At 52.2% G+C, this 13,083-nt stretch overlaps 1 protein-coding gene across 1 annotated transcript; it reads right to left on the bottom strand.

Annotated features, from left to right (window-relative positions):
- Positions 1–1,129: 1,129 nt before the first annotated feature.
- LOC128116357 (keratin, type II cytoskeletal 75) lies at positions 1,130–10,680 on the bottom strand. Its single transcript, XM_052747532.1, has 9 exons — positions 10,180–10,680; positions 9,440–9,654; positions 8,437–8,497; positions 7,807–7,902; positions 6,930–7,094; positions 5,137–5,262; positions 4,786–5,006; positions 3,101–3,135; positions 1,130–1,801 (listed from the first exon to the last, which is right to left on the bottom strand). The coding sequence occupies exons 1-9, from the start codon at positions 10,678–10,680 to the stop codon at positions 1,563–1,565; spliced, it is 1,659 nt and encodes a 552-aa protein (XP_052603492.1). The 3' UTR covers positions 1,130–1,562.
- Between the last annotated feature and the right edge of the window lie 2,403 nt (positions 10,681–13,083).

The following is a 13,083-nucleotide window of genomic DNA, read 5'->3' on the forward strand; positions in this document are numbered from 1 at the left end:
ACATGGTTACATTTCATTTGTAGAACTGTGTGGAAATGGATGACAAATCATTGCCGACGCTTTTTGAGCAGTATCACGGGAGCTGAGCTCCACCTGCTCACCTTTCAACACTGTTGTTTTGCCCTTGGTTTCTACCTGCTGTCATCGGCACACGGGTCACACAGCTAGGGAATGCTGGGACGGTACTTGAACCCACGGCTGGCTGGGCTGCAGGTCCAGAATCCCTGCACTTCTCATAGATGGGGAAACTGGGGTGTCTTGTCCTTCCTAAGACGCAGTTGGCGGTCACCCCAAATCCCTGCCCTCCCCTGCTGCTCCCCCTGGTCTTAGCTAGTGAATCTAACAATTGTTCTCAGAGTCTGTTCTCTCGAACCATTTGAGATGTCGGTCCCTTATTTCACATCCCTCTCTCCTGACTCATATGTCATTGAACTTCTCCTTCCCTAGCGCGAATGGTTTCCACAGCTCTGGTTGGCAGCGCCTATCAGTTCTGTGATGAATCCTAAGGGTCGAGTCCACCCTGTCTACACAAACCTGAGCCCCGCTCATATTAATCCCATCATGCCCTATGGTCCTGAGAGGAGGGGTCCAGGAGACTGTAAACTCAGGAATGTGCAGCCCTTCCTGGGTGTCTCCCTGCTTCCTGCAATTACAGGCTCCTTGGCTCCTTGGCCTGGCCTCGGGGCTGACTTTTAACTCCTCTCCTGCCCTGTCATTTCTCTGCTCAGGGCTGCATGTTTGAAGTTGTTGGGGGGACAATCAGCTCCTTTGCTGGCCAGTCCTTGACCACCCATCCTACGTCAGTGTTGTCCCAGGAACACAGGCTGATGTGGGGAGGGGATGGCCTCGCCCTGCATGACATGCTGAGCAGGAGGCTGGGCAGGGCTTCTGCCCAGGGCTTGGGACTTCCCAAATAAGCATCCCAAAGAAGAGTGAGAGGAAGTAGGAGCCACTTAAGGAGGAAGGCTGTTGGTCACTGCCCTCCCCATAGACCCCCTTAGCTCCTCAGGAAGGGGCCGCAGCTGTTGTGCCCTGAGTACTGCTTGTGTGGAACACTGACTGGGGGCTGCCTGGGAGTCAGAACTGCTGTGAGCTCATCATCGCCGCACACAGAGAGCTGAGCCAAACACATGACACATGCATTTAATAGGCACATTCCAGGAGGAGACAGAGGAGCATTGAATCCAGCTGGCAATTTATAAGCAGCCAGAGAAGGACAAGACAGCCTGGCATTGGGGTGGCCAACACGGACTCCCTGTCCCTGCATCTGGAGGAAAGGGACAGGTGTGTTGAAGGGGCATTTGCAGATCTATTGACTGAACTTCAGCTTTGGGTTTGTGTGTCTAGCACAGAGATGATGCCAGGAGCAGCCCGGGGACAGTCGGGGTGTTGCCATAGGCCAGGGAATGGGTTTAGCCAGGATGCCAGGATCCCCGGCAGTGCAGGTGGGGGCGGGGGGGGGGAGATCCTGTGAAGAGGATATAGGGGAAGGGCCCAGGCATCCAGTTACAAGTGCAAGGAGGCTTCAGGGCAGCGGCAAAGGCAGGTGCAGACTGGCCACCTCAGTGCTTGTAACTCTTCCTGCTGGACGACGTGGTGGAAACAAACTTGATGCTGGAGCCACTGCCCGCCGGGCCCCGGCTGCTACTGGTGGTGAAGCCAGAGCCTCCCAGACCTGTACCCAGGCTGTGCCCACCGCTGGTGGTGAAGGAGTAGCCACTGTTCCCGCCAAGACCCAGGCTTCCACCTCCAATGTTGCTGCCACCACCGTAGCCGCTGGAAACGGTCGAAGTGACCACAGCTGAGGGGAAGAGGAGACAGGATCAGAATTGCAGGCAGGGCCGAAGGCCCCTGACGGCAGTGCCCAGTGTCTGCAGCGGAGATGGGTGGTCTCACAGACAGGTGTTGGCGTTCCCACCTCCTGCCTGCTCTGTGAGATGCTACCTTAGATATCCACCTCTGCTGGTCTGGGCTGTCTTCTTTCTCCAGGCTTTCTGCTCCTCCTCTACCACCCAGTGCTCCTCTTCCAGAACCTACTGGAGACTTCTCCAGGAAGGCACTTTCCCCTCACCTCTGCTGTACTTCCACGGTTGCTGTCTGACCCCGCCTCTCCCTTTGGGTTTGGTTCTGGCCTCTCCTTCCTTCTGGAAGCTCCTAGGCATGCACATGCCCTTCCCCTGGTGTCCCCTGGCATAGCACTCCAAGCACAGAGGGCGGCTGTCCTGAAAAGCCTAGGGCCTTCCTGCAGCAGCACTCAGTAGAGCTGAGGCAAGCAGCGGGCTCTCCACAAGGCGTTCAGAGGAGGCAGGGCTGCCTCACTGGCCATGGTTTGGTGTCTAGTGTAAGGGTTCTCTCCAAGGGGGCCAGGCAAAACCGGGAGCTTTTGTATGTCCTGTCCATGTCAAATGCTCATCTCTGAACTCTTGAAACTAGATTTGTAACCCCGTGGAATTCTGGGAGGTGGGAGATATGGCTGTAAGATGGTTTCAGGAAACACACACACACACACACACACACACACACACACACACACACACACACACACACACACACATACTCCCCCGTGTGGTGGTTCGCACTCTCACTCCAAAGGGAAGAACTGGGAACCTAAAGACTCATTTAACTTGGGAACTAGAGGCAGGAGGGTCAGGAATTTGAAGCCAGCTTGGGTTCTGTGAAATCTGTCTCAGAAAACAAAAACCCCTCTAGTGCTGTGCCCACGCTAACACAGGCAGCTCGGATTAAACTCTGGAAACACAAACAAAACGCAAAGACATACCAGGGGGTGGGGGTGGGGGTATAGGGTGCGAGGCGGGGGAGGGGCTTGTTAATATGAGGTGGGGTTAGTATCCAGGACAGGGTAAGGCAGGGTGGGTGTATGTGAGAGTGGTCAGAACACACCAAGGCCCCAGGTTCATCTCCCAACACTACAGTAGATAAGTAAATAAAACAGGTTCCTCTAATTCACAATGGCTTTGTCATCCACTCAAGCCCTCAACCCTTTTCAAAATGAATGCTGCCTGCAGGGTTCTCACAGTTGCCATGTATCCGTCCCCCCCACACCCCAACATGAGCTCCAAGCCACAGGGGTCATACTCACAGATGTTCACTGGGGAAACTCCCTCTCCGCTCAGCCTGATTGGGAGGAGAGGAGGGAAGAAGGTTACGTACTGTCCAGGTTGTTACCAGGCAGGTGTTTGCAATGACCAATTTTGTGATTGTTTTAAGGGCATTGAAAACCCTTTATTATGTTTATTGCAGAAGTCATGCCGGTTAAAACTCTAAAAATACACAAAGTGCTAAAAACGGTAAGGGTCTATTGACTGGAGTCTTGTGGAACCTGAGGTTTGGAGGCATAGTACCTGTAACCTCAGAGGCACATTTTGGGTTTAAACCAGCCCCTGGAGGGAGTGAAAACCAATCAGATTAGAGTGCATCAGAAAGGCAGAATGGTCCCTAGAACCCAGATTTTCCTTTCAATAAGGGATTCTTGTCATGCACCGAGGCTATCATAAGTGTGGAGAGGCGTCCAAATCACAAAAATAACAGTGGTCACAATTGGGCTATTGTTGTCTTAGCAACTGGCATTCATTCCTAAGCGCTCACTCAGAGCTAACATTAATATTTATTGAGAACCTGCCACACTCATCCTACCATTTAATTTTCCTAACAACACTATTAGGTAGGTGTTACTATGTCAGTTTTACAGTGGGAAATTGAAGATCAGAGAGACTAATTAACTTGCTCATGGTCACAAGGTTTGAAACAGGATACATCTGCCTTCAAAGCCCACTCCTTTGGCCACTAAATTGGAGAGCACGATTTTTATTTTTTAATTAAAGCAAAACTTTTTTTAGGGCTGTAGTGAGATAGCCTGTGGTCAAGAGCACTTGTTATTCTTACAGAGGACCTAGGTTCCCACAACCCACATGGTGGCTCACAATTATTTATAACTCCAGCTCCAGGGTGATCTGGTGCCGACTTTCACAGGTATGCAAGTAGGCAAAACACTCATACACATGTAATAAATACACAAATCTTTAAATTACTATTTTTAAAATTATATGTATATGTCTATGTGTGGATATGTGCACACAAGTGTAAGTGCAGAGAGAGGACAGAAAAGGGTGTCAGATCCCCTGGAGTTGGAATTACAGGCAATTATTAGGCACCCTACGTGGGTGCTGAAAATCCACCTCAGGTCCTCTGTAAGAGTAGCACATGTTCTTAGCCACTGGGGCATCTCTCCAGCTCCAAGAGCTAGTTAAAAAAACAAAACCACTTGTTGCATGGCATGAGCTGTTTTAAGTTTCATGATATTGCCTTATTTTAAGCCTTTTAGCAATATGCAACATCAGAACTATCATTACCCCCATTTTACAGATAGGGACGCTGAGATGGGAAGGTTAAGTAACTTGTCCTTGGTGACACAGTTGGTAACTGGAAGAATACCAAAACCCTATGAGCTCTGGGGACCATGGAGTCTGGTCCCTTTATTCTGCACCTGGAGAAACTGAGGGCTAGAGATAGACTCAACTTTTCATAATGAATGGGGGCCTATAAGCCCAAATCTAGGACACTTTCTTCTTCATCCACAACCCTATATCCCACATTTTCAGGTCTACTATGTAACCAGCCTTCTCCTTCAACAGATCTGATTGGTTAGACCTGCTCAGGCCTTTGGTTTCTATGCCCCTGGAAAGAGACTGCACCTGCCTTCTCTGTCATCACTCACTTTCACAGCTCAGGCTGCTGGGGTAAGTTCTGTGTGCTCTGAGAACAGACCTGCACTCCTCGCCCTCCAGCAGCTTGCGGTAGGTGGCGATCTCCACGTCCAGTGCCAGCTTAACATTCATGAGCTCCTGGTACTCGCGCAGCAGCCGGGCCATGTCCTGCTTGGCCTTCTGCAGGGCATCTTCAAGGTCCACCAGCTTGGCCCGAGCATCCTTGAGGGCTAGCTCTCCACGTTGCTCAGCGTCTGAGATAGCCGTTTGCAGACTGGCACACTGAAAAGAAAGGAGGTGTGTCACGAATCTGTGGACAGATCCCAGGGGTGTCGCGATCCATGGAAGGAGTCCTTGGAGGTGGTGGGATGGCACAGAAGAAGTGAGCATTCTTGCACTGACTGAACCGTACCTGCTTCTTGACGGCATCAATCTCAGATCTCAGCCTCTGGATCATCCGGTTCATCTCCGAGATCTCTTGCTTGGTGTTGCGGAGGTCGTCGCCATGCCGGCCAGCTGTCACCTGCAGCTCTTCATACTGGCAAGAGCAGACATGGCCACCTACTCAAACGCCTGTGTGCCAAGCAGGCCACTCTCTCTCCAGTCACTTGCCCCTCGCTCATTTTGTTTTTCTTGAGCCCATCTGCTCCCTGGGGAGGCAGCAGGCTCTGGGAACGGCACAGGAGCACAGCTGATCCTGGTTCCCAGGTACTTACACTGTTGCTCAATTTGTATCCAAAAGGTAAGTAGCTGGTAGTCAATGAACAGGGTCCTTCAGAGTGCCGCAAAAGAGTCCAACTTAGGTTTGAAAGTGTGTGTAGTGGGGTGGGAGGGTGGAAGGGAAACATCTGAAGGGGAGACGCTGTCATCAGCTGGGTGGGAAGAGGGACCTATGTAAACAGCTTAGAGGGAGGACATTTTCTAGACTAGAAAAAGGGACCTATGAGATAACCCTGCAGCAGGGGGATGGTGTCGAGTTGTGGGAGTGGGGAAGTAGCTTGCTCGATGTTGCTGTGGGCTGGGGGTTTTTTGGTCTGGCTTGTGTCAGGATTGGATATGCCCATGAATTTAGGGAGCTTTGCAGATGGCAGCATTGGGAATCAGGGAGGAAAGGAAGGCTACAGGAGGCAGCATGTCGACCCGGCAGACACCCTGGTCTCCGTGCTCATGAAACATCTCTCCAGGGCATGCTCGCTGAGGAGGGATTGCTTCACCCTGCCTCCTCCAGCCCACTCTTTAGAAAAGGTCCTGTCTGAGTCAAGATCCAGTCTGTCTGGAGAGTGCTAGACCGCTCAGCTTCCTCTGCCACCAGATACTTAGGACTGGAAGGAACAGCAGCCCAACCATGCAGGGAGGAGTCTGTTACCAATCTCACTTCCAGTTGGGGTTAAGTGCACCATCTCCTGCTCACTGCCAAGACGCTGCACTGTGGACCCCTGACACCAGACAACCTACCGGAAGCCAAGGGACCAATGGAGTGTGCAGGGCAGGGCAGGACAGTTGGGATGGGGGGTCAGAGAGTGACAGGCAGATGGCCCTAGGAGGGGCCTTGGTATGGCAAGGGGGCGACTCAGGGTTCGCTACACTGTTTCAGGATAAACCCGGCCACCCAGGCTTTCGGCTGTAGCTCTCTAAGGTCGCTCCAGCCTCCCTCCTGCAAACCCCGTCTCTGAGGGGCACGTGTGTGTTCTTGCCTTCTGGCCAATCGCTCAGCCTTAAAATCCCTCTTGTTATTTCACAGTCTCGTATCCTTCTCTGCTCGACCACTGGACTAAAGACCTAGATCTTTCTGGAAGCTCTCTGGTGATGCTCTTTTTCCCTTTGGTGGTGGCCATCTACTTTCTGGCCTTCTAGACTTTGGGTTCTCTGGTTGAGGCTTCTATATTTACAACTCTAAAGCCCGTTTGGCAGAGTGGAGGACCCCCAGAGCTTATATAAAGAATTCATAAGCCCTTTAAAACTACTATGTATACCTCATGGTCATTTTGGAATCTTACCCCATCTGCTCTATCGAGAGAAAGGTGGAAACCAGGTATGTCCTTCTGAGCACCCAGCACCATCTGGGTCACACACTAGTCTATGGTTAGACCTCTGTCGTATTTTAAGCTAGATTTTCCTGGTATCAGAGCTGCACTTGCGAAGGGAAGTAGTGAGAGAAGAGAGAAGCTCAGCCTCGGAACACTCACCTGAGTGTTATCACCTCACCTTGGTCTGGTACCAGGACTCAGCCTCTGCCCGGCTGCGGTTGGCAATGTCCTCGTACTGGGCCTTGACCTCGGCGATGATGCTGTCCAGGTCCAGGCTGCGGTTATTGTCCATGGACAGGACCACCGAGGTGTCACTCACCTGGTTCTGCATCTGAGAAAGCTCCTGTAGGGAATCAACTCAGTGTCACCAGGGACAAGAGGAAGGGGCCTGAAGTGACTACTTAAGCTAGGAATCTCTTCTCTGGTGTCCCTGGCAGAAATCCTTCCAGGTACCCCAACCTCTCCAGTACTTCTAGCCATGTTATCATGTCAGGGATCCCAATCCTGCTCCTGGAAGTTTCTAGACAACTGGTCAGTGTGGCGGTGGAGTCATTCTCTCTGCATTGCCTCTACAAGCCTTTCGTCGATGTTTCCCACTGGTGGATGCAATTACAACATGTGGGTCCCCATGCCACATAGAGGCATTCTTCAGGGTCAGGTGATCCTGCCATCCCACCTCCTCAGTGTAACTTCATCACTTCCTTCCTCTGTCTCTCCAGAGACCCAGGTATCTGCCTTCCGTATGGCAGAGCCCCAAATGAGGCATCTTCAGAGGCCGAGAAGTCTTCTGGCCAGTGAGTTGGGCTATAGCAGAGGGAGGGAGTAGGGGCAGTCTCCATTCCTAGAATGTGCGAACCAGCATCCCTGCTTGCTAGAGCTGTTTTGCCATTGGTAGGGAGAGAGGCCTCAGGGTTGAGACTGTTTCCTGTGTCAAAGTTCCCAGTATTCCTCTCTGGCACCATGCCAGCTCAACTCACTAAGTGAATGACACCCAGAAGCTTCCTTTCCTCTCTAGGCTCTGGTACCAGGAGCAGTGGAAACACTTGCAGACTTACTGCCTCATAGATCATCCGGTAGAAGTTGATCTGGTCAGTCAGAGAGTCCACCTTAGCCTCCAGCTCTACCTTGTTCATGTAGGCGCCATCCACGTCCTGAAATGACCCCAGAACCAAACAGCAAGTCAAGAGAAGCTGAGCAGAATCTTGCCTGGATTTTGTGGGCTGGGATAGGAGTTCATTGAGACTGGGGCTTAAGCTTCCTGGGCTAATAGAGACCTGAGCAGAAGTAGTGGGGCCTTCAATACAGAGGTGTATTCTGGGAGGCTTGAGCTCATCACATGATGTCATCATCGATGTGATGTTTCTTGGATGAGCCCAGGACCAGACTATCTCATACTCCAAGGTTTAATGTTCGGTCTCATTTCTTTCTCTATCCCTCCCCTCACTCCCTCGTCCTCATCTTTGATGCTCCTTCTCCCCACCTCTCAGTGCTGGATCTGGACTGAAGGGCTTGGCGTGTGCTGGATAAGCTCTGCCCCTGATCCGTACACTCAGTCCTTCTTTCTTTGAGGCATAGTCTTACATGTAGCCTAGGCTGGCTTCAGACACAGCTCTCCTGCTTCTGTCTCCCGAGTGCCGGGATGACCGACTCAGAACCAATCTCACTTAAGAGACGTCCCCACTCACCTTCTTCAGGCCCACGAACTCATTCTCGGCGGCAGTACGCTTGTTAATTTCATCTTCGTACCTACAAGGATGAGGGCGAGGGGGTGTGAGGTTGAGCAAGGCTTCCACTTAACCGCTCCCGCTGCTGTGGCAAGAGTTAAAGACCTTCCTTCCTTTCCAGCTCTTCAGTGACCTGCACATGACTTTGGATGATTCATTTAACCTCTATTTCTTCCTCTATAAAAGGTAGATAATTCCTTCTGCCAGCTTAAAAAAAAAAAAAAAACTTTTGTGTGATTAGAAGGTGAGCACAGACTTATAGGAGTAGAATCACATGCTTAGGCAATTCTATTTCTTTGGAGACACATAGTCCTGATCACCAGAAATACACACTGCCGCCGTATTCAGTGCCCGCTGAAGCTGTGAAGAAAACTTTTATCGGTTTAGGAGAGTCTTTCAGGAACATTTTGGAATATTTTCCCTGGGCCTTGGGGTGACCATTGAGCAGTGTACTTTTGTGATGAAGTAGAGCTCAAGCTAGCTAACGGGCTTGCTGGGACCATGCCTTTGCACTGTAGCCCAGACGATAAACGGTGTTCACCTCCACGAGGAAGACCAGAACCCCTCCTTCTACCTGGCTGCCTTCCTTCACCCGAGCTCACGTCATCTGGGAAATTCAAGCCATCTCAGCCCCTGGGCTCGCGCCCAGTGGAGATAAGCAGCGTGCTAAAGGTGAGGCAATACTGTTTGCCGGAATGAGTGACCGTGTTTGTTTTGTTGGATGATGCTGGCGCCCATTTCAGTCACGCAGACAGATGAGAACAGGCCCCTTGTGTTTGCCAGCAGCCAGGCTGAGATGGGGGTCCCTTGCCACCCTGCCTGTGCGGTCTTTGCCTTCTGCACTCTGGGCTGCACACCCAACACTCCTGGCTCATGTGGCATTCACTCCTTTGCACTTCTCTGGGCCTCAGAGCAGCAGCCCTGGGGATGGTTGTGTGTAGTCGGGAGCCCGTCTCCCACTCACCTGACTTTGAAGTCTTCTACAACCTCCTGCATGCTCCTCAGTTCGGCATCCAGCCTGCCTCTTTCAGCAGTGACGCCATCCAGCTGCCGGCGGAGGTCATTGAGGTACGCGTCGAAGAAGGGCTCCAGGTTCTGCCTGACAGTCCTGGAGCCCTGCTCCTGCAGGAGGTTCCACTTGGTCTCCAGGACCTTGTTCTGCTGTTCCAGGAAGCGTACCTACAGGGGAGCAGAGAGAATGAGCCTCACTCGGGAAGCCAGGGAGGCAGAACCATGCACTCCTGCTAACGGTGGAGGCGAGCACACGAGGCTTTTTACCCCACACTCAACCAGCAGCTATATAACTGACAACTAAATTCCCAAAGCCCATGAGAAAGCCCATGGAGGCATCCCAGGGACTCTAGGATTTTCATGGACTGGACACGGAGGAGAGTACAGCCTCTATGGTGGGAGTCATGGAGTCTGGGTTGAGTTTCTCAATGTCACTTCTCTGGGTCAGGGTAGCTGGCACAGTGGAAGCCCTCTTTCTAGAAGGGGATTCCCAGAGAGGACGAGGTAGGGGTGGGGCATCTCTACAAGGTCCTGTGGGCCAGCTGGCCTGGCTTGAAAATGTCTCTGTCCACGGCTGGTACTGTTTGATGAATATTCTTCTGGGGACACCGCATTGCTTCTGTCTCCAGAACTGAACCTTCCCCACCGAGTCACTCCATACACTGGGAACTTGAGGGGTGAGTACAGGCCCACCTTGTCGATGAAGGAGGCAAACTTGTTGTTGAGGGTCTTGATCTGCTCACGCTCCTCTTTCCGCACCCGCTGGATCGTGGGGTCGATTTGTAGGTTGAGGGGAGTCAGGAGGCTCTGGTTGACAGTGACTTCTTGAATGCCTCCAGAGGGACAGGCAGGGAAGCCCGGGCCACCGAAGCCCCCTCCAATGCCACCCCCGTAACCGAAGCCACTGCTGACCCCAAACCCACTGCTAGCCCTGCCACCAAAGCCACTCCGGAAACCACTGCCAGCATATCCACCGATGGAGACCCGCTTGGTCCCCCCAAAGTTGTAGAGGCTGCGGCTTCCGAAGCCTGCACCAGCACCACTGATCCTGCCCAGTCCCCCACTGTTTCCTGAGGAGCGGGCCACAGAGACAGAGCTGAAGCGGGAGCGGCCAGTAGCTGGGGTGGTGGCGGAGGCTGTGCTGAAGCCCCTGCGGCTGCCGGAGTGGAAGGTGACGGTGGACTGCCGAGACATGGTGGGTGAGGAAGGCAGGCGACAGGAGCTCCCGCGAGGTAGATGCGTGAAGGGGATGGAGAAGCCAGGCAGCTAGGGAGATGCAGGCCCTTGGGTTTTTAATGGGCCTCCACAAAGGGCGGGGCTTGATTAATGAAGGGGGGCCCTGCTGATGGCATCCCCTAGGCATCTGCCAGCCCTGAGCTCACCCTGAGTACCCCGCAGGAAATGGCATTAAAAAAAAAAAAAAAACCCACTGGTCGGTTTGCTGCCTCCCCTCCCCCGCGTGGAAACCTCTGTCTAGTCGTAACTTGATCAGCAGACCGGTGAGAAGCGACTTAATTGCTTTCAGTCACATCCTAGTCATGCATCTCCTAATGGACTCCAAAACACTGCCTCATTTCTGAACCGCTTTCTTAGGCCCGGGACCAACTCCCTCAGTCCAAACACCTTGTGTCAACACAAGAGACTTCGAAACACTGTTTCCTATTCCTCCGTATGTATCTTACGCCTGAGCGTTTTCGCAGCAGCTGCTGCCTGCCTTCTCCAATCCCATCAGGCTGGTCCTCCAGGTCTGCATTCATCTTCCTTACGCTTCCACACAGCATTGATTGCCCTTTAATTTTGGTCAAAACCTTCCACGTTTGCGGGGTGTCCATGCGACTTCCTGGAGCAGGTATGTTGGCATGCACTTGTGTGTATGCCATGCTGATGCCAATATTCACCTTTCAAGGCCATTTGGAATTCTGTCTTCTGTGGACAGGCGTGGGAACAGAAAGACTTGGGTTTGAATTCTAACCCCTCCAGTGGCCAGCAGTGGGACCTGGGGCTCATCATCCAACTTTTCTGAACCTCAGCGTGTATGCAAAAACTTCCACAGTGCCTCTACCATGTAAGTGCAGAGTAAACGTCCGCTGTGCCATTCTCCTGCAGATAGTACACATATTCATGAAGGGCTAGTGACATGCCCATCCTAGAAGAGTCTTGTAAGGATCTAAAAGAAACACAGCACATATTCTTCATCTTTAGCAATAACTTCATGGTCCTGCTGGGAAGACATAACTCAAGCATTCTGGGTAATTGAACAAGGTGATACACAATCAAGCTATCTTTGAGGCTGCCCTTTTCCAGAAGTCTTCCAGGCTATCCCCTCCTGAAGACCCGTATCCCCAGAGCTACACTCACTGGAGAAGCCCCATTCTCATTCATCTTATCTCACAAATTGAAAACTTATTATTGTTGTTGTTGTTGGTGTGTGTGTGTGTGTGTGTGTGTGTGTGTGAGAGAGAGAGAGAGAGAGAGAGACAGAGACAGAGACAGAGACAGACAGAGACAGAGACAGAGACAGAGACTGCTGGCACACACATGACACAGCACATGTGTGGAGATCAGATGACAGTTTTCAAGGCTGGTTCTCTCCTTCTGCTATAGGATCCAGGGACTGACCTCAGGTCAGGTCATCAGGCTCGCACAGAAAGAACTTTCTCACAGAGCCATGCTCTTGGCCCCTCATGCCCTCCTTGGCTGTTCCTCACATTCCGCATTAGAGCATGGACAGGGGGTTTCCAGTGTGCCTCGGCCCCCTTCCTTCCCGTATCCCTCTCCCCGTCTCTACTGTGAGGTGTCCGGCAGGTGGTCAGGTCCTCTTTCATCTTGCTGTCCGATTGCTTCTTGCCGTGGTTGTGAAGGGTGGGTGAGTAGGAGAGGAAATACTAGCAAGGTGTTCACATCCCATACGTGGATAAGGAAACAAGACTCATAACAGCTAATTTAAGAGACAGGCTGATACAGCCTGGTAGGTGGGAATCAGAGCCAGGTGCCGTGGTACAGCTGTCCTTTGGGAGGCCCACAGTGCCTGGCTGATGTTCTCACCGGCCTGGAATGGCAGCTTGGCACTTAGAGGCTTGTCTCTGTCCTGGGAGCCATCTTTTACCTGGGGCTCTGGCCAAGGACTGGGCCTCTCTTGTTGAGATTCATACTCCCTGTTTCCACGGGAGCCTGTGAATCACAGCTTTTGTTGACACCAGCCAAGCAGAGCTCAGATATTTACTCTGTTGCCGGTGTACCTAGGTCCTGGCTAGGTTGGCGCACGCTTGTCCTTGCCCACAGAAAGAATAAACATCTTTGTGTTCTTTGCTCCCTTTATGTGATAATCTGTCTCCCAGAGGAAGGGACGCGTGTTTGTTGTCCCCCCCCCCCCCAGCATTCTGAATAAACTGCAGGGCCTTTGCCGGAACAAAGGCTGGCTATGGCAGGGCTCCGGAGCCCAGCATGGCACATGCCCACAGGAAGGAATGCCAGCGGATGGCTTGGCACTTTCCCTCCGAACTGCCTTTGGCAACTTGAGATTGGCATCTTCCTGGCCACTCCCTTCCTTTCCCACACGTCCTCCTCCTGGCACCCCATTTTCTGTGTTTGTGGTCT

This window comes from Peromyscus californicus, unplaced genomic scaffold (genome assembly GCF_007827085.1).
Source record: "Peromyscus californicus insignis strain IS unplaced genomic scaffold, ASM782708v3 Scaffold_20__1_contigs__length_68692818, whole genome shotgun sequence".
In the NCBI taxonomy this organism is placed as follows: domain Eukaryota; kingdom Metazoa; phylum Chordata; class Mammalia; order Rodentia; family Cricetidae; genus Peromyscus; species Peromyscus californicus.